This window comes from Oncorhynchus clarkii, chromosome 10 (genome assembly GCF_045791955.1).
Source record: "Oncorhynchus clarkii lewisi isolate Uvic-CL-2024 chromosome 10, UVic_Ocla_1.0, whole genome shotgun sequence".
In the NCBI taxonomy this organism is placed as follows: domain Eukaryota; kingdom Metazoa; phylum Chordata; class Actinopteri; order Salmoniformes; family Salmonidae; genus Oncorhynchus; species Oncorhynchus clarkii.
Genome location: NC_092156.1, coordinates 52,265,543 through 52,287,660, shown reverse-complemented (window position 1 = coordinate 52,287,660; position 22,118 = coordinate 52,265,543). Strand labels below are relative to the sequence as shown.

The following is a 22,118-nucleotide window of genomic DNA, read 5'->3' as shown; positions in this document are numbered from 1 at the left end:
GAAAAAGTTTGACCTCTGTCATTGCCAACAAAGTATTGAGAAACTTTTGTTGTTGATCAAAATTCTTATTTTCCACCATAATTTGCAAATAAATTCATAAAAAATCCTACAATGTGATTTTCTGGATTTTTTTACTTCTCATTTTGTCTGTCACAGTTGAAGTGTACCTATGATGAAAATTACAGGCCTCATCTTTTTAAGTGGGAGAACTTGCACAATTGGTGGCTGACTAAATACTTTTTTGCCCCACTGTATATGATGCACTTGAGTTGAAGCTCTGGGTAAAAGAAAACAAAGAGGGTTAGAGATCCTTGGTTTGACATAGGCTTTGTCCCAAATAGCACTGTAATACCTTTTTTTTTTATAGTGTGCTACTTTTGACCAGGACCCATTGGCCATTTCTCCAAACTAGTGCACTATGGGGAATAGTGTGTGATTTGGGACACACATACAAATATGCAGGTAGTCAGTTCTTTGTGACTTTAGCTGCAGCTTGAGTGATGCGGTACTGCTCCCGAAGGTTCCGTCTCCTCCGATGCTCGTTGGTTATCTCCACCACGCTTTTGCTAGGGAACCAACCCTTCTCTCCGTCAGACAGACGCATCCCCTTATTCCAACCTGACGGAAGCAGGTCATTAGTCATAAAGGGGAATAGAGACACATTTACTGTGGTGACAAAATATAATTCAGAGGGAGATTACATTTTGATTCATGGAAAAGGTTTTCACATTTTACAGTGCATTCGGAAAGTATTCAGACCCTTTGACTTTTTCACAATGTTACGTTAACCTTCTTAAATAAAAATGTTTAAATTGTTTAAAGGGGCTGAGCTGGACCCAAGGAAAGAAACAATAAGCATCCAAAACACCCCTAAACTAGACTAGCCTATTTCAACAGCTAACTAACCAAAAATACAGTGGGTGGTCCGCCCAGTTCTAACTAGTGTATTTAACAAAGTTTACCTATGGGTAGTGTATGCCCATGGGCGACTTGTCTTGGTTCCCCCTTTTCCAACCAGCAAACAAACACTATACTCACAGGTGAGGACAAAGTGATATGGAGGTGCTCAAACAAAAGAGAGCTCAATACATAAAGAGCGATAGAGACATGAAACAGAGCGATCTACAGACATATGGCATTTACAGAGAGATTGAGCTCCAAAGCAAACAACTGACAGGGTTTTTAAACCAAGGGAAAGGAACTGTGATTGGGTAGGAAACAGGGAGGTGTCTTCTGATTGATGATTGATTGGGGAGTGACGATTCTCACCTGTGAGGGGAGAAGGAGAGAAAAGAACACAGGATACATACACACACACACACACACCCACAGGATACCTGTATCCGTAACACGCTACAATGTTGGCAAACCTGTATGTGGGACTTCCTCCCGTTCTTCTATGCAGATCCTCTCAAGCTCTGTCAGGTTGAATGGGGAGTGTTGCTGCACAGCTATTTTCAGGTCTCTCCAGAGATGTTAGATCGGGTTCAAGTACAGGCCCTGGCTGAGCCACTCAAGGACCTTCAGAGACTTGTCTCGAAGCCACTCTTGCGTTGTCTTGGCTGTGTGCATTGTCCTGTTGGAAGGCAAACCTTCACCCCAGTCTGAGGTCCTGAGTTCTCTGGAGCAGGTTTTCAAAGATCTCATTGTACTTTGCTCTGTTTTTCTTTCCCTTGATCCTGATTAGTGTCCCTGCCCCTGAAACATCCCCACAACATGATGCTGCCACCACCATGCTTCACCGTAGGGATGTTGCCATGTTTCCTCCAGACGTGAAGCTTGGCATTCATGCCAAAGAATCTTGTTTCTCTTGGTCTGAGATTCATTTTGGTGCCTTTTGGTAAACTCCAACCTGGCTGTCATGTGCCCTTAGGAGTGGCTTCCGTCTGGCCACTCTACCATAAAGGTCGGATTGGTGCAGAGATGGTTGTCCTTCTGGTAGGTTATCCCATCTCCACAGAAATACTCTGGAGCTCTGTCAGTGACCGTATGGGTTTCTTGGTCAACTTCCTGACCAAAGCCCTTCTCCCCGCATTGCTCAGTTTGGTACTGCGGCAGGCTGTAGAAAGTCTTGGTGGTTCCAAACTTCTTCCATATAAGAATCACTGTGTTCTTTTGGGCCTTCAATGCTGAAGAAACTGTATGGTACCCTTCCCCAGATCTGTGCCTAGACACAATTTTGTCTCGGACAATTCCTTTGACCTCATAGCTTGGTTTTTACTCTGACATGCACTGTCAAATGTGGGACCTTTTGAAGAGACAGGTGTGCCTTTCCAAATCATGTTCAATCAACTGAATTTACCACAGGTGAACTGCAATAAAGTTGTAGAAACATCTCAAGGATGATCAATGGAAACAGGTTTCACGTGATCTCAATTGAGTATCATAGCTAAGGGTCTGAATACTTATGTAGATATGGTATAGTTTCTTTGATAAATCTTCAAACAATAAATGGTTCGCATTATCATTATGGGGTATTGATGGGGGGGAAAACTAAATCCATTTTATAATATGGCTGTAATGTCATTTTGGGGGGGAAATGTCAAGGGGTCTAAATACTTTCTGAATGCACTGTAAGTCTTCCAATAAAGATGCTTGACAATTCAGTAGGAATTTTGTACTGAAAGTATATTTCCTTGTTTGTTCCACCTACCCTCATGGGTCTTGCATAGCACGTTGATAATGTCAGCAGGCTCCATGGTGAGCTCATCAGCCTGCTGGGCAACGTATTGTTCCACACACTGCACCTGGGGGCAATCTATAATCCCACAAAAGGTTAAGGCTACAATTTCACTTCAGGGAAGTATGTGCATCTAACTAAGAAGGTTAATATTTTATAACTGGGTTTGTCATCTATTTACTCACCCCAGTCCTCATAAACAACCTCTTCCTTTCTGGTTGGGTCATTTAGGGAAGGGAATGCTGCCATCCACCGGTGCATATCTGACCTAGAGAGTGAAAGTAGAAACTGTGTACAACACTGTGATGCATTTTGGTCTTTATTCTTCAGTGTATAGTGCATTATCTGAGAGTTGGTTGGTTGGGAGGCTGTGTGTGTGTTTTCTCTCACTCTGAGGGGGCCTTCAGCAGGTGTTCACAGGCCATGCCTCGGTGGTTCTCCAGCAGTAGCAGACAGAAGGAGTGCTCCAACTTGGGCCCTGGGTCCTCCGCTCCAGCCCCAAACCCCGCGGGCTGGACTTGCACCAGGGAGCGGTGGGTGTGGTCTGTCACCATATAGCGCTCTGAGCTGGACAGGAAAGGAGAGAAACTATACTCAACTTGCATATTCACCACCCAGCAGGCAAAACAAGGTTGAAATATTATGACAACCAGTTGCCCACAGCACATTTTCTGACCATTTAATTAAATGCAACTGTTGGTCAGTATGTGGAGTATATCCTTTTGCTTGCCTCTTTTTGCATGTGATGATGAGTAGGTCATTAAAGAGGAAGAGGTAGATGGGGGTGAGTTTGAGACGAGAACTGAATAGGGAGGCCCCTTTGGATAGCTCATATAGCTCTCCTCTCTTCTCCAGGAAGCGAGCCTTTGAGACAATGGGAACAGCCTGCATGTGGACATGGTGGAGAGACAGGGTCTCAATCAGTGAGCTTCACCCAATCAAACATTTTTAAAGACCTTTTCTGCAGTTGTCACAAAGGCTTTGTTCACACAAGCAGCCCAAATGTATATTTTTTTTCTCACTCATTTGTCTTTTGACCAACTGGGGCCTGATTTCCCAAAAGCATCTTAAGGGCATTTTCACCAGATTTTTTTTTTTCATGAGTGGCCTTATTTCTATTACAGCACATTGGATTACTCTCATTCATATTCCATTCACCCAGTTCAATGTAAGGATAGGTTTAGGCTACTACATAATACATAATACATAATACTCAAATGATCCCTATACTCATCATGAGGTTGTGACAACCTAGCCTATGATTGAAAGTTTACAACGTAGGTGCACACAGATCGAGAGACATTTGAGGTGACAGACGGTGACATTCATTCATGGCTTGCACACTTGCCTGCATCTAGCTGATATTGGGTGTAATCATTAGTCCAACAGATGCAAACTAGTTTCTATTGGACAAATTAAGGTATGTTTTGTTCCGTTTTCTTCAGTTTAAGAACATTTTTAACAGAATCAGTGGAATGAATACACCCCTGATAACGCCTTTCATAGCAGCCACGTTGTATTCCTGGCTTTCCTCCTCTCACCTCTAACCTTCATTTGTGGACTTCAATGCACAACGCATCAGCTGTATGTGACTACGCAAAAAAAAAAATCCAAGCCATAACGCTGCACACAGCCTACGTCATTGTCACCATATTAGCTAAATAAAGTCATAGTCAGCATAGCTAATAGAACTAACGCATTAGTAAACCCACTACAATCACACAGTAATGTTATTGCGCAGTCAGTAAGCAGTCACACCGGAAGATACATTTGTAATACCAAAAGCTTACTTTGACTTGGAGGAGTTCAAGTGTTGTGTTGGAAAGTCATAGCGATCTACTGTAGCTAACATAGCATCCCTCTGTTTAAGCAGGGTGTTTCAGTAGGCTAAACTAGCTAGATGCATTTGCTAGCTAAGTAAGTGAAAAAGAAAGTGTCACTCTTGCTTCTTAATTTTGGAAGAAATTAATTTGTTCAAAACTGTTAAACTATTGTCTTTCACTCTCTTTGAGCCAAGTACTCACCACATTTTATGCACTGCAGTGCTAGCTAGCTGGAGTTTATGCTTTCAGTACTGGATAATGTGTCAGTTCATGCTGCAAGAGCTCTGATAGGTTGGAGGACCGGAAGTTGTCATAATTACTGTGTAAGTTTATGGAAGGGGGTGAGAACCAAGAGCCTCCTAGGTTTTGTATTGAAGTCAGTCTACCAAGAGGAGGACGGGAGCTAGCTGTCCTCCGGGATACACCAATGTGCCATCCCTACAGAGTACTGTTGCAGCTACTGTAGACCTTCAGTGCAAAACAGTGTGTTTTAGTGTTATTTGGTGATGTGAATATATTTGGTTTAGTTTTCAATGTTTTACCATTTTTAATTTGAAGTATTTCACTGAGGAGGATGGTCTTCCCCTTCCTCCTCTGAGGAGCCTCGGCTGCTAGAAACAGAAGTTGTCACATCGACGGTACTGACTTCAGGAAAGTCCTGTGGGACTTGTGGGGGCCGTAGAGCAAAAACGAAGAACATTGTGTTTTTGAGAGTCTTCCCTTTCCATAGAGTGGTCATTATAGTTTCTAGACTTCGGACGCTAGAGACATTTTGTGAGAAGACAGATTTTCGGGATGGCTCATTGTCTAAAATAAACACAGCTATAGCTCAGCCACCTTCCACCGCAGATGCAGAAGGCCGCCATAGGAGGATGTGAGAGATTGAGACGCAGGCTCTCTACCTTAAACTGGTGGATTTTGATGAGATTTTTAAAATCGTGTTACTTATGTTTTATTTAACCTTTAACTTCTTGCGACTCTTAAACCCGGATCCGGGAGCGTAATCATCGCCTCAAACTAACAGCGGACATAAATCTTCCTAAAAAATCTTCCTATTCATGAAAATCACAAATGAAATATATTGAGACACAGCTTAGCCTTTTGTTAATCACACTGTCATCTCAGATTTTCAAAATATGCTTTACAGCCAACGCTAGACAAGCATTTGTGTAAGTTTATCATGGCATAGGCTCTGCTAGCAGGAGGCAACATTTTCACGAAAATAAGAAAAGCAATCAAATTAGATAATTTACCTTTTGAAGAACTTCGGATGTTTTCACTCAGGAGACTCCCAGTTAGATAGCAAATGTTCCTTTTTTCCAAAAAGATTATTTTTGTAGGCGAAATAGCTCCCTTTGTTCTTCACGTTTGGCTGAGAAATTGACCGGAAAATGCAGTCACTACAACGCCAAACTTTATCCAAATTATCTCCATAATATCGACAAACATTGTTTAGAATCAATCCTCAGGGTGTTTTTCACATATCTATTCAATAATATATCCGTCGGGACAATTGGTTTCTCATTAGAAGCGATTGGAATAATGGCTACCTCAGTACTTTACGCAAGATTTTCTGCGGGAGCCATCTTTTGCTCAATGTGGTACCTTACGGCTATTCTTCAACATAAATGCGTAAAAAGACGTCACAATGCTGTAGACACCTTGGGGAATACGTAGAAAGCGTAAGCTCATTCGTAGCCCATTCACAGCCATATATACAGTGCCTTGCGAAAGTATTCGGCCCCCTTGAACTTTGCGACCTTTTGCCACATTTCAGGCTTCAAACATAAAGATATAAAACTGTATTTTTTTGTGAAGAATCAACAACAAGTGGGACACAATCATGAAGTGGAACAACATTTATTGGATATTTCAAACTTTTTTAACAAATCAAAAACTGAAAAATTGGGCGTGCAAAATTATTCAGCCCCCTTAAGTTAATACTTTGTAGCGCCACCTTTTGCTGCAATTACAGCTGTAAGTCGCTTGGGGTATGTCTCTATCAGTTTTGCACATCGAGAGACTGATATTTTTTCCCATTCCTCCTTGCAAAACAGCTCGAGCTCAGTGAGGTTGGATGGAGAGCATTTGTGAACAGCAGTTTTCAGTTCTTTCCACAGATTCTCGATTGGATTCAGGTCTGGACTTTGACTTGGCCATTCTAACACCTGGATATGTTTATTTTTGAACCATTCCATTGTAGATTTTGCTTTATGTTTTGGATCATTGTCTTGTTGGAAGACAAATCTCCGTCCCAGTCGCAGGTCTTTTGCAGACTCCATCAGGTTTTCTTCCAGAATGGTCCTGTATTTGGCTCCATCCATCTTCCCATCAATTTTAACCATCTTCCCTGTCCCTGCTGAAGAAAAGCAGGCCCAAACCATGATGCTGACACCACCATGTTTGACAGTGGGGATGGTGTGTTCAGCTGTGTTGCTTTTACGCCAAACATAACGTTTTTCATTGTTGCCAAAAAGTTCAATTTTGGTTTCATCTGACCAGAGCACCTTCTTCCACATGTTTGGTGTGTCTCCCAGGTGGCTTGTGGCAAACTTTAAATTACACTTTTTATGGATATCTTTAAGAAATGGCTTTCTTCTTGCCACTCTTCCATTAAGGCCAGATTTGTGCAATATACGACTGATTGTTGTCATATGGACAGTCTCCCACCTCAGCTGTAGATCTCTGCAGTTCATCCAGAGTGATCATGGGCCTCTTGGCTGCATCTCTGATCAGTCTTCTCCTTGTATGAGCTGAAAGTTTAGAGGGACGGCCAGGTCTTGGTAGATTTGCAGTGGTCTGATACTCCTTCCATTTCAATATTATCGCTTGCACAGTGCTCCTTGGGATGTTTAAAGCTTGGGAAATCTTTTTGTATCCAAATCCGGCTTTAAACTTCTTCACAACAGTATCTCGGACCTGCCTGGTGTGTTCCTTGTTCTTCATGATGCTCTCTGCGCTTTTAACGGACCTCTGAGACTATCACAGTGCAGGTGCATTTATACGGAGACTTGATTACACACAGGTGGATTGTATTTATCATCATTAGTCATTTAGGTCAACATTGGATCATTCAGAGATCCCCACTGAACTTCTGGAGAGAGTTTGCTGCACTGAAAGTAAAGGGGCTGAATAATTTTGCACGCCCAATTTTTCAGTTTTTGATTTGTTAAAAAAGTTTGAAATATCCAATAAATGTCGTTCCACTTCATGATTGTGTCCCACTTGTTGTTGATTCTTCACAAAAAAATACAGTTTTATATCTTTATGTTTGAAGCCTGAAATGTGGCAAAAGGTCGCAAAGTTCAAGGGGGCCGAATACTTTCGCAAGGCACTGTATAAGGAGTAATTGGCATGAAGCGCTTTCAAAAAATGCGACACTTCCTGATAGGATTTTTATCTGGGTTTCGCCTCTAACATCAGTTCTGTTGCACTCACAGACAATATCTTTGCAGTTTTTGGAAACGCAAGAGTGTTTTCTATCCAAAGCTGTCAATTGTATGCATATTCGAGCATCTTGCCGTGACAAAATATCCCGTTTTAAAACGGGAATGTTTTTTTATCCAAAAATGAAAATACTGCCCCTAGAGTCGCAACAGGTTCAATTATTTAACTAGGCAAGTCAATTAAGAACATTCTTATTTACTATGACAGCCTAGGAACAAGGGGTTAACTGCCTTGTTCAGGGGCAGAAAACAACATATTTTTACCTCATCTTTCAGGGGTTCGATCTAGCAACCTTTCGGTTACTGGCCCAATGCTCTAACCACTAGGCTACCTGCCGCCCCTTACACTATGTCATGACGTGGCCCTTTCTGGGTATAGATCGTGGCATCCCTTTCTCTCTCTCTCATTCCTACACCCAGGTTCTGTTATCTCAGTTTGTAAATTCTTGGAGGAGACTCTCCTCCTGGCCATGCAGTGTAGAGAGAGAGAGAGAGTGGGTTTCAGGCATTTAATTATATCACTATTTCTGACTTTTGTGGTGCACCTGCCTGGTTGAAATATGATTTTCATGTGTTTGTATGCGGGGCGCTGTCCTCAGATAATAGCATGGTGTGCTTTCGCCGTAAAACCTTTTTGAAATCTGACACAGCGGTTGGATTAACCTCTTAGATCTCTAGGGGCGCTATTTCATTTTTCCCGTTTTAAGCGCGATATTTTGTCACGAAAAGATGCTCGACTATGCATATTCTTGACAGTTTTGGAAAGAAAACACTCTGAAGTTTCAGAATCTGCAAAGATTTTGTCTGTAAGTGCCCCAGAACTCATTCTACAGGCGAAACCAAGATGATGCATCACCCAGGAATTAGCAGAATTTCTGAAGCTCTGTTTTCCATTCTCTCCTTATATGGCTGTGATTGCGCAACGAATGAGCCTACACTTTCTGTCGTTCGCCCAAGGTCTTAGCAGCATTGTGACGTATTTGTAGGCATATCATTGGAAGATTGACCATAAGAGACTACATTTTCCAAGTGTCCGCCTGGTGTCCTGCGTCGAATTCGGTGCGCAATTGCCAGCTGCTTCCACTTTACCATTTGATTCAGGGGAGAAAGCATGTGTCCAAGAACGATGTATCAATGAAGAGATATGTGAAAAACACCTTGATGATTGATTCTAAACAACGTTTGCCATGTTTTCAGTCGATATTATGGAGTTAATTTGGAAAAAAGTTTGCGTTTTGAGGACTGAATTTTCGGTTTTTTTTTGGTAGCCAAATGTGATGTATAAAACGGAGCTATTTCTAATACACAAAGAATCTTTTTGGAAAAACTGAGCATCTGCTATCCAACTGAGAGTATCCTCATTGAAAACATCAGAAGTTCTTCAAAGGTAAATGATTTTATTTGAAGGCTTTTATGTTTTTGTTGAAATGTTGCGTGCTGGATGCTAACGCTAATGCTAACGCTAAATCCTTTGTTTGCTAGCTACTGTTACACAAATTATTGTTTTCCTATGGTTGAGAAGCATATTTTGAAAATCTGAGATGACAGTTTTGTTTACAAAAGGCTAAGCTTGCGAGATGGCATATTTATTTCATTTCATTTGCGATTTTCATGAATAGTTAACGTTGCGTTATGGTAATGAGCTTGAGGCTGTAGTCACGATACCGGATCCGGGTTTGGGAGATCAGAGAGGTTAACAAGAAGTTAAGCTTTATTTTGATGTATAACACATATTTTCAAGAATGCTAAATATTTGAATTTTGTATTTTTGAATTTCGCGCACTGCAATTTCGCCGGATGCTACTGTCCCACCTCCCCATAAGAAGTTAAGGGTTGCAGTGAATTCACTAGCAGTGGTTACTGGAACTTATAGGGTTGACTCATTAGTGTCCATAGACACACAGGCTTTGTTTAACCTCTAGTGACACCCCATTCTGTGAACGGGACCATTATCATCATCTGACACTAATTAGCATAACGCAACGGATATAAATCTTCCTAGAAAATGTTCCTATTCATGAAAATCACAAGTGAAATATATTGGAACACAGCTTAGCCTTTTGTTAATCACCCTGTCATCTCAGATTTTCAAAATATGTTTTACAGCCAACGCTAGACAAGCATTTGTGTAAATGTATCATAGCCTAGCATAGCATTATGCCTTGCTAGCAGCAGGCAAACTTGTCACGGAAATCAGAAAATCAATCAAATTAAATTGTTTACCTTTGATGAACTTCGGATGTTTTCACTCACGAGACTCCCAGGTAGACAGCCAAAGTTAATTTTTTCCCAAAATATTATTTTTGTATGCGAAATAGCTCCGTTTGTTCTTCACGTTTGGCTGAGAAATCGCCCAGAAATTGCGGTCACCACAACGCAGAAAAATATTCAAAATTAACTCCATAATATCGACAGAAACATGGCAAACGTTGTTCAGAATCCATTCTCAAGGTGTTTTTCTAATATCTATTCGATAATATATCCGTCGGGACAATTCGTTTTTCACTCTGACCGATTAGAGTAATGGCTACCCATTTTACGCGAGAATCTCTCTCGGAGCCACCATGTGACCACTTACGTAATGTGGCTGCCCACGGCTATTCTTCAACAGAAATGCGTAAAACTATGTCACAATGCTGTAGACACCTTGGGGAATACGTAGAAAGCGTTAGCTCGTTGATGGTACATTCACAGCTGAATAGGGAGTCATTGGAACGCAGCGCTTTCAAAACCTGGGGCACTTCCGGATTGGATTTTCCCAGGCTTTCGCCGGCAACAGCAGTTCTGTTATACTCACAGACAATATCTTTACAGTTTTGGAAACGTTAATGTTTTCTATCCAAAGCTGTCAATTATATGCATATTCTAGCATATTTTCCTGATAAAATATCCCATCTAAAACGGAAAGTTTTTTTTCCAAAAATGAAAATACTGCCCCCTAACACCAACAGGTTAATGTCAGTGGCATGTCATTGGTAAAAATATAAAAGCGTAAAGGGCCTGAAGAGCTGCCCTGTGGTACACCACACTTTACATGTTTAACATTAGAGCAGCTTCAATTAACGAAAATCACCTGTGTTCCAGTAGATTGCCATATCGTGGATTCATAGCCATCTGAGGTTCAAAAGCCATAACACATACAGTACCAGTCACAAGTTTGGACACACCTACTCATTCCAGGACTTTTCTTTATTTGTACTATTTTCTACATTGCACAAAAGTGGAGACATCAAAACTATGAAATCACACATATGGAATCATGTAGTAAACTATTTTTTTTTTTATCAAATATTAAATATATTTTGATTTGTTTTCTTCAAAGTAGCCTCCCTTTGTCTTAAAGACAATTTTGCACAATCTTGGCATTCTCTCAACTAGTTTCATGAGGAAATCACTTGGAATTCATTTCAATTAACCTTTCTAGCGCAGGGGTTCTGCTAGCGGAACACCTCTACAAAATATTTTTGGGAAATATTTTCACACATTGACAAGTCCAATACAGTTACACAATACATGTCTTTTTTGTTCGATAATGTGCATATTTATATCCAAAAATCAGTTTACATTGGCGCCTTTCGTGCAGTAATGTTTGGATTCAAAAAACAAACAGTGATTTTGCAGAAATACTAATAATAAACATTGATAAAAGATACTAGTGTTGTTCACATAATTAAAGATAGACTTCTCCTTAATGCAACTGCTGTGTCAGATTTCAAAAATACTTTATGGAAAAAGCATCATCTGAGAACGGCACTCAGAACCATAAACAGCCAGAGGAATAGCCGCCATTTTGCAATCAACAAAGTTAGAAACAATACCATAAATATTCACTTACCTTTGATGATCTTCATCAGAAGGCACTCTCAGGAATCCCAGTTCAACAATAAATGACTGATTTGTTCCATAAAGTTCCATCATTTATGTCCAAATAGCCACTTGTTGTTAGAGTGTTCAGCCCAGTAATCCATCTTCAGGAGTCGCGAGCATTTCATCCAGACAAAGACTAACGGAACTTTGATTTTTTTAGAAACATGTCAAACGATGTATGAAATCAATCGTTAGGATGTGTTTAACATAAAACATCAATAATGTTCCAACCGGAGAATTCCTTTGTCTGAAGAAAAAGCACTGGAACGTGAGGTAAGTGCGCGTCATGAGACCAAGGCTCTCTGCCAGACCACTGACTCAAAGAGGTCTCATGAGCCCCTCCTTTATAATAGAATCCTCATTCAAGTTTCAAAAGATGGTTGACATATAGTAGAAGCCCTAGGAAGTGCAACCCCATCCATATCTCAATGTGTACTCAGTAGGCCAAGCTTTGAAAAACTACAAACCTCAGATGTCCCACTTCCTGGTTGGATTTTTCCTCAGATTTTCTCCTGCCATATGAGTTATGTTATACTCACAGACATCATTCAAACAGTTTTAGAAACTCCAGAGTGTTTTCTATCCAACACTAATAATAATATGCATATACACTGCTCAAAAAAAATTAAGGGAACACTGAAACAATACAATGTAACTCCAAGTCAATCACACTTCTGTGAAATCAAACTGTCCACTTAGGAAGGAACACTGATTGACAATAAATGTCACATGCTGTTGTGCAAATGGAATAGACAACAGGTGGAAATTATAGGCAATTAGCAAGACATCCCAATAGAGGAGTGGTGACCACAGACCACTTCTCAGTTCCTATGCTTCCTGGCTGATGTTTTGGTCACTTTTGAATGCTGGCGGTGCTTTCACTCTAGTGTTAGCATGAGACGGAGTCTACAAACCACACAAGTGGCTCAGGAAGTGCAGCTCATCCAGAATGACACATCAATGCGAGCTGTGGCAAGAAGGTTTGCTGTGTCTGTCAGTGTAGTGTCCAGAGCATGGAGGCGCTACCAGGAGACAGGCATCAGGAGATGTGGAGGAGGCCGTAGGAGGGCAACAACCCAGCAGCAGGACCGCTACCGCCGCCTTTGTGCAAGGAGGAGCAGGAGGAGCACTGCCAGAGCCCTGCAAAATGACCTCCAGCAGGACACAAATGTGCATGTGTCTGCTCAAACGGTCAGAAACAGACTCCATGAGGGTGGTATGAGGGCCCGACGTCCACAGGTGGGGATTGTGCTTACAGCCCAACACCCTGCAGGACGTTTGGCATTTGCCAGAGAACACCAAGATTGGCAAATTCGCCACTGGCGCCCTGTGCTCTTCACAGATGAAAGCAGGTTCACACTGAGCACATGTGACAGACGTGACAGAGTCTGGAGACGCCGTGGAGAACGTTCTGCTGCCTGCAACATCTTCCAGCATGACCGGTTTGGCGGTGGGTCAGACAATGCTAGACTTCATGTGGCTGGAGTGTGTCAGCAGTTCCTGCAAGAGGACGGCATTGATGCTATGGACTGACCAGCCCGTTCCCCAGACCTGAATCCAATTGAGCACATCTGGGACATTATGTCTCGCTCCATCCACCAACGCCACGTTGCACCACAGACTGTCCAGGAGTCGGTTGATGCTTTAGTCCAGGTCTGGGAGGAGATCCCTCAGGAGACCATCCGCCACCTCATCAGGAGCATGCCCAGGCGTTGTAGGGAGGTCATACATGCACGTGGAGGCCACGCCCACTACTGAGCCGCATTTTGACTTGTTTTAAGGACATTACATCAAAGTTGGATCAGCCTGTAGCGTGGTTTTCCACTTTAATTTTGAGTGTCACTCCAAATCCAGACCTCCATGGGTTGATAAATTTGATTTCCATTGATCATTTTTGTGTGATTTTGTTGTCAGTACATTCAACTATGTAAAGAAAAAAGTATTTAATAAGAATTTTTAATTCATTCAGATCTAGGATGTGTTATTTTAGTGTTTTTTTGAGCAGTGTATTAGCATCTGGGACAGAATAGGAGGCAGTTCACTCTGGGCACGCTATTCATCCAAAAGTGAAAATGCTGCCCCCTATCCCAAAAAGGATAACAGGTGTGCCTTGTAAAAAAGTTCATTTGTGGAATTTCTTTCCTTAAAACCTGTTAAGGATATGGCAGACATACGCCCCCTTTGGAGAGATTGGGTACCCCTAGTAAACTGGAAAAAAAATCTGTCAAAAATTGCTAATATATGCAAATAAAAATTATTATTGGATAGAAAACACTCTAAAGATTCTAAAACCGTTGGAATTATGTCTGTAAGTATAGCAGAACTCACAGGGCAGGCATTCTTCCAAACTAGTTTTTGTGGCCATGAAAGTTGGAGCAACTTTGACGTCATGGCCCCCACCCTTCCCAACCAGTTATTCTGGGGACACTTTCTATCTCTTCCGCTAGATGTCCTCTTTCATTCGAGCTTTGAATCGTTCAAATCCCGCGATAATTGACCTTATGGGAGTGAAATTAGTGCGTGCCACGAGAGAATAGGCTGTGCGTATGGGCGCGAATTGGTCCCAGCCATTCCTTTGTTCCAGCACTCAAGAGAAGAGCAGACGATGGCCGATTGAATTGAAGTTTGTTTTGCGTGTCTAAAACATCATAAAGCTTGCTTCTGCACTTAGTTTGACCTGTTTAGTCGACATATAATATGTAATTTTGAAGTTTTGATGCGCAACTTTTCCGGACCAGAGGACGTTTTGGGTGCATTTCAGCTGATGTTATTAGCAGTAGCTAATACAAAGACGCAAGACTTGAAACCAAACGATGTATTGGGTAAGTATGAAGCCTTCCAGAACATTCTGAACGAAGACCATCGAAGGTAAGGGAATATTTATGCTTAAATCTGTGTTTCTGTTGACTCCAACATTACGTAGAAATGTAGCTTGGAACTGAGCGCCGTCTCAGCATATAGAATAGTGTGCGATTTCTGTAACGTTAAAAATAAATCTAACACAGCGGTTGCATAAAGAAGCAGTGTATCTTTCTAACTATATGTAGAACATGTATATTTAGTCAAAGTTTATGATGTCTATTTACGTTATCTTGCCGCGCTACATAGATTTCCTGCGGGCATTTTTGAGTAATTTCTGAAGGTGAACTCACTGTAAATGGACATTTATGGATATAAATGGCATATTATTGAAAAAAAAAAAATGTACTGTGTAATATGTCATATTACTGTCATCTGATGAAGATTTTCAAAAGGTTAGTGAGCGATTTATTTTTTAATCCTGCGTTTGTTGATTGCATGTTTTGGCTATTGAAATGAGCTGTGTCTGGTGGTGGTTTTACATATATATGTGCTATGTTTTCGCCGTAAAACATTTTAGAAATCTGACTTGCTGGCTAGATGAACAAGGTGTTTATCTTTCATTTGAGCTATTGGACTTGTTAATGTGTGGAGGTTAAATATTTGTAAGAATATTTTTGCGTTCCATGCGCCACCGTTTCAGCTGAACGTGGGAGGGTTGATTCCCAATTGGGAACCAGTATCGTAGACAGGTTAATGCATTTGAGCCAATCAGTTGTGTTGTGACAAGGTAGTGGTGGCATACAGAAGATAGCCCTATTTAGTGAAAGACCAAGTCCATATTATGGCAAGAACATCTCAAATAAGCAAAGAGAAACAACATTCCATCATTACTTTAAGACATGAAGGTCAGTCAATATGGAATATTTCAAGAACTTGAAAGTTTCAAGTGCAGTCACAAAAACCATCAAGCACTATGATGAAACTGGCTCTCATGAGGACTGCCACAGGAAAGGAAGACTCAGAGTTGCTGCACAGGATAAATTACCAGCCTCAGAAATCGTCATTAACTGCACCTCAGATTGCACCACAGAGTTCAAGTAACAGACACATCTCAGAGGTCATACAATGAGTTTTGTTGTGATTCATGTGTTGATGTTGTAAAGAATATTTGATGATCTGTGGTGTGTGATGAGGAGCAACCAGATGCTGCACTTGATGTATTTATGAAACTACTTCTTCCAGTTACTAATAATCCCATTAAGAAAATGACTGTAAAAACTGTTAAATCCCCTTGGATTGTTTCAATGATGAGGAATTGAAACAATTTATGGTTGAGAGGGATGAGGCAAAGGTATGGCAATTAAGTCTGGCACCCCAACTGATTGGCAAACATACTGCAAATTGAGAAATCATGTGGTTAAACGAAATAAAAACAAACTACACTATGAAACAAAGATACATTATATAAAGAATGATAGTAAATAGCTCTGGGGAACCTTAAATTAAATTCTGTGGAAAAAAGCAAACTCAGCTCCTTCATTCATTGGACCAGATGGCTCATTCATCACAAAGCCCACTGATATTGCAAACTACCTTATGACTTTTTCATTGGCAAGATAAGCAAACTTAAGGATGACATGCCAGCAACAAACACTGACACTACACATCCAAGTATATAGGACCAAATTATGAAAAACAATAATTGTACTTTTGAATTCTGTGAAGTCAGTGTGAAAGAGGTGAAAAAAGTATTGTTGTCTATCAACATTGACAAGCCACTGGGGTCTGACAATCTGGATGGGAAATTATTGAGGATAAAGGCAGATGATACTGCCACTCCTATTTGCAACATCTTCAATTTAAGCTTACTAGAGAACGTGTGCCCTTGGGCTTGGAGGGAAGTCATTCCGCCACCCAAGAATACTGGCTCAAATAGCCGACCAATCAGCCTTTTACCAACCCTTAGTGAACTTCTGGAAAAAATGTTGTTTGACCAGATACAATGCTATTTCACAGTAAACAAATTGACAACAGAATTTCAGCATGCATATAGGTGTCACGTTCTGACCTTAGTTCTTTTGTTATGTCTTTGTTTTAGTATGGTCAGGGCTTGAGTTGGGTGGGTTGTCTATGTTCCTTTTTCTATGTTTTGGGATTTCTGTATTTGGCCTGGTATGGTTCTCAATCAGAGGCAGCTGTCAATCATTGTCCCTGATTGAGAACCATACTTAGGGAGCCTGGTTTCACTTTTGAGTGGTGGGTGATTATGTATCCTGTGTTAGTGGTTTCACCATACGGGACTGTTTCGGTTGTTTGTGCTTTTGTTATTTTGTTCATTGTTCTGTTTTATTAAATATATCATTATGGACACTTACCACGCTGCACATTGGTCTGATCCTTAATACTCCTCTGGAGAAAGGGAATTCCGTTACAATAGGTAAGGACACTCAAGAAGCACAGCTTACACAAATGACTGATGATTGGTTGAGAGAAATTGATGATAAAATGATTGTGGGGGCTGTCTTGCTAGACCTCAGAGCAGCTTTTGACATTATCGATCATATTCTGCCACAGGAAAAACTTGTGTTAAGGCTTTACATCCCCTGCTATAATTTGGATACAGAGTTACTTGTCTAACAGAACACCGAGGGTGTTCTTTAATGGAAGCTTCTCAAATATAATCCAGTTAGAATCAGGAATTCCCCAGGGTAGCTGTTTAGGCCCCTTGCTTTTTTTTCAATTTTTACTAACTTTGAGTAAGGGAACACCCCCCTGAAATGGACAAAAATGAATGGGAAGTCATTGGCACTGGACAAACCATATACACGGTGTCCAATACCACCCAATTCGGCGTCGTTTCGTGTAAAGTTGATTACAAATGCCGTATGGCAAATGCCAGTTGTAACACTTTAAAAATCCAACAGGTGGCGAGCGCGCAAAATTTTGAAAAAGTGCATTTTTTTTCAAAAACGTATCACCCCCCCCAAAAACTGCTTTCTGGACCGTTTTTCGAAATTCTTTCGATTATTTTTTTTTTTTTTTTTTTTTTTTTTTTTTTTTTTTTTTGTCAATTACACATGTGTAAGAACTGTATGAATATACTTTTGTCCAATTTTAATATCATAATTTTTATTTTTTATTTTACTTGCGCATAAGGAATATGTTTTGTCCAATTGGAATATGATTTCATAGGAAGTCAAAAGTCAAAAATGTCAAAATTTTGTAAAAAACTTCACACACCTTTAAAAGGGTGCTTTCAAGACTGTTTTTTGAAATTCTTTTGAATTTTGTGTCAATTACACACGTATAACAACTGTATCAACATACTTTAGTCGTATTTTATTATCATAATGCAAAATTGACTGGCCTGATGAACACAGGATGGCCAGGCAGTGATAGTTGCTCCTTTCCATCGCTCGTTGTGTTGATTTCATTATGTCCATTTGTTTATGTTTTCTCACTTTTGCAAATTCACTGTGCATTTGCAATACGGTTCAATGGGCATTTACCATCACAAATTTGTCATGCTATAAAAATCCTGCAGGAATGTGAAATTGACTGGCTTGATGAACTCGGGATGGCTGGGCAGTGATTTTGGTTCATCTCAATCACTCGTTAGGGTTGATTTCAGAATGTCACATTGGTGATGGTACCTCACTGTTTAAACATATTGCAAATGGACAAGAGTCACCAGCAAGTCACAGTCCATGAGTCAATTAGATATCATTCTGACACCAAACTGATACAAACTGACACCAAACCCACTTTTTCCAACACGTTTAGTAGCCAACTATCACATACTTCAGAGCTGGCCCAAAATTCACAACGCCTTCAGTTCAAACCATTAAAAAAACGTAAAACACGTAGTTACGTTCTAGCTGCGGGTCCATTTCTCATGTCATGTGTAGGCCTAGCTGAGGCGACCCCGAATCCCAAGTTTCGGCTCGATAGGTAATTTGGTGTCCGAGCTAGACCCTAATTGGTGCTGAAAATCCACTTTTTTCCATGACTTGCTATGGGGTACTTGAATGAGCTATCAGACAGAAACATTGGGGTCCGTCTATATGGGCCGAGACGGTCGCAATGCACCTAGTCTTGCGACTCGGGGATATTTCTAAATGTCGTCATTTTCGTGATGCAAAAAGGAATTGAAGTCATTGCAAATGTACGAGGCTGTTTCTCGGTCCGAGAACCTTCTAGAGCCACCTAACTCACCACGCACTATCGGCCTGAGGTCTAGGACAGGTTTCTAAAGTTTCGGAACTCTAGGTCTGATAGTTCTTTAAAAGTTCCAACAAGGTTAACTAATGCAGGCTGTGTATGTCTCTACGCACCCCAATGGGTCCCTCCTTCCAAGCTGTGTGTGTGTGTGATTTAGTTTTCCTTTGAAATTTTATGGGAAAAATGACTGATTTACAGTTCATGGGGGTTGCCTAATCACACATGAAGTTTTGGACAGATCTGACTTTTTTAACCCTTCGAAACAGCCCCCGAGACACCAATTATGGCACTTCCGGTTGGCACAGGAAGCTATAAATAAACTCATATCCTGATTGGGGTATGCCTTTGCAAAATCCTGAGTTTTAAGTCTTTACGTTAAGAACTGAGTTATTTACGGAGGGTTTAGTGAGTGTGTTATTTCAGAAAATCATAGAAAATCACAGAAATCTCGCAGAGCAACTGGATCGGTAACTGTTGAAAAAAAAACACCTATCTTTGAACATCACCAATTTGTCATTGTACGATTTCTCTTAAATGACGATAGATAAATGGCTGGTTCTTTTTTTATTGACACCGGAGGCTCCTTGACTTTGACGTGAAGTGGAAAAATAATTTCTCTATTTTAATTTTGGACCTTTAATCCCAGAGAAATGGCCATAACTCAAAAACCGTTGAGGCCTAGACGCCATCTTGTTCGGGGCCAACTGCCCATTATGCCAAACCTACGCTCACCAAGTTTTGGCTTCGAAATATTTTCCGTTTTGGAGATAAGGCCCCGTCGTGTATCGTGATGTTTAGTACAATTGCAATATGATTGCTTATGCCCTCTTGTGGGATTTTCCTGGACAGCGGAAAAATGACCAAAATTTGATTATTTTATAAAACGGAAACCGAATGTCCGAGAAAGTTCATTTGATGACTTCCCGGTAGGTCCGGCCCTACCGCACGGCCCGACGCCGACCGCAAATTTTACAAACGTTTTCGGACGTCTAGTAAGGGACCGTACATTTGCAATATGGACTTTCTCACTAACCATACAGCAAATGTCAAAATGTTCCCTTAAGGTATGTAATGCCAGAGTGTCAATGTATGCAGATGACTCAACACTATACACATCAGCTACTACAGTGACTGAAATGACTGTGTTCACTTAAGAGCTGCAGTTAGTTTCAGAGTGGGTGGCAAGGAATAAGATAGCCCTAAATATTTCTAAATCTAAAAGCATTATATTTGGAACAAAACACTCACTAAACCCAAACCCAAACCTCAACTAAATCTTGAAATAAAATAATGTGGAAATTGAGCAAGTTGAGATGACTAAAATGCTTGGAGTAACCCTAGATTGTAGTCATGGTCAAAACATATTGATGCAGTAGTAGCTAAGATGGGGAAAAGTTTGTCTATATTAAAGCAATGCTCTTCCTTCTTAACAAAACTATCCACAAGGCAGGTCCTACAGGCCCTAGTTTTGTCGCACCTTGACTACTGTTCAGTCGTGTGGTCAGGTGCCACAAAAAAGGACTTAGGAAAATTGCAATTGGCTCCGAACAGGGCAGCACGGCTGAAAGGGCTAATATTTAAAAAATGCATGTCAATCTCTCCTGGCTGGAAGTAGAAGAGATATTTTTTTCTTCATCACTACTTTTATTTATGAGAGGTATTGACATGTTGAATGCACCGAGCTCTGTCTAAATTATTGGCACACAACTCGGCCACCCATGCATACCCCACAAGACATGCCACAAGAGGTTTCTTCACAGTCCCCAAGTCTAGAACAGACTATGGGAGGCACACAGTACAACATGTATGTGACTACATGGCTACATGGAACTCTATTCCACATCAAGTAACTGACACAAACAGTAAAATTAGATGTAAAGAACAGATAAAAAAACACCTTGTGGAACAGCGGGGACTGTGAAGCAACACAAACATTGGCAAAGACAGACACATACATACTTACACACACACAATAACATACGCACTATTCATTTAGTACTGTAGATATAGTGTTGGTAGTGTTGGAGTAGGGGCCTGAGTCCACACAGTGTGTTGTGAAATCTGTCAAAGTATAAAGTATAAACATACCTTGAGTTTGTGGAACTCTCAAAAGTTTGGACACACCTTCTCATTCAAGGAGTTTTCTTTATATTTACTATTTTCTACATTGTAGAAAAAAAGTGAAGACATCAAAACTATGAAATCACACATATGGAATCATGTAGTAACCAAAAAAGTCCAATCAAAATCAAATCAAATTGTATTGGTCACATAAACATATTTAGCAGATGTTATTAAATGTATGGCAAAATGCAGTAGTATCTAGAATTCACAACAATATACACGTATCTAAATGTAAAATAATGGAATTAAGAAATATATAAACATTAGATTGAGCAATGTCGGAGTGGCATTGACTAAAATACAGTAGAATGGACTACATATGAGATGAGAAATGTATGTAAACATTATTAAAGTGACTAGTGTTCCAGTGATTCCAAGTCTATGTATATAGAGCAGTGGTCTCTATGGTGTAGGGTTGCAAAATCGTGAGGAAGCTGGCTAGTGATGGCTATTTAACAGTCTAATGGCCTTGAGCTCAAAGTTGTTTTTCAGTCTCTCGGTCCCAGCTTTGATGCACCTGTACTGACTTCGCCTTCTGGATGATAGCGGGGTGAACAGGCAGGGGCTCGGGTGGTTGATGTCCTTGAGTATCTTTTTGGCCTTTCTGTGACATCGGGTGCTGTAGGTGTCCTGGAGGGCAGGCAGTTTGCCCCCAGTGATGTGTTGCACAGACCGCACCACCCTCTGGAGAGCTCTGCGGTTGCGGGCGGTGCAGTTGCCGTACCAGGTGGTGATACAGCCCAACAGGATGCTCTCAATTGTACATCTGTGAAGGTTTTAGGGGCCAAGCCACATTTCTTTAGCCTCCAGAGGTTGAAGAGGCGCTGTCTTTGTGGGTGTACCATTTAATTTCGTCAGTGATGTGTACCCCGAGGAACTTGAAGCTTTCCACCTTCTCCACTGCGGTCCCGTCGATGTGGATAGGGCGTGCTCCCTCTGCTGTTCCTGAAGTCCACGATCAGTTCCTTTGTTTTGTTGACGTTGAGTAAGAGATTATTTTCCTGGCACCACTCTCCCAGGGCCCTCATCTCCTCCCTGTAGGCTTTCTCGTCATTGTTGGTAATCAGGTGTTGTTTCCTACTTTCGCCACCTGGGAGCGGCCATCAGGAGGTCCAGGACCCAGTTGCACAGGGCGGGGTTCAGACCCAGGGCCCG

At 41.0% G+C, this 22,118-nt stretch overlaps 1 protein-coding gene across 2 annotated transcripts in view; it reads right to left on the bottom strand.

The window, feature by feature from the left end:
* Positions 1–311: 311 nt before the first annotated feature.
* Positions 312–22,118, bottom strand: part of LOC139418756 (rho guanine nucleotide exchange factor 15-like) — a 39,775-nt gene continuing 17,968 nt past the window's right edge. The window contains exons 13-17 of one of the 2 annotated variants that reach the window (XM_071168432.1): positions 3,411–3,565; positions 3,071–3,247; positions 2,866–2,948; positions 2,654–2,758; positions 312–618 (exon numbers count right to left, since the gene is read on the bottom strand). In XM_071168432.1, coding sequence (XP_071024533.1) covers positions 467–618; positions 2,654–2,758; positions 2,866–2,948; positions 3,071–3,247; positions 3,411–3,565 — 672 coding nt within the window. In that variant the 3' untranslated portion in view covers positions 312–466. Of the gene's footprint in view, positions 619–2,653; positions 2,759–2,865; positions 2,949–3,070; positions 3,248–3,410; positions 3,566–22,118 lie in introns of those variants that run through there. The other variant, XM_071168433.1, reaches the window with a different exon arrangement.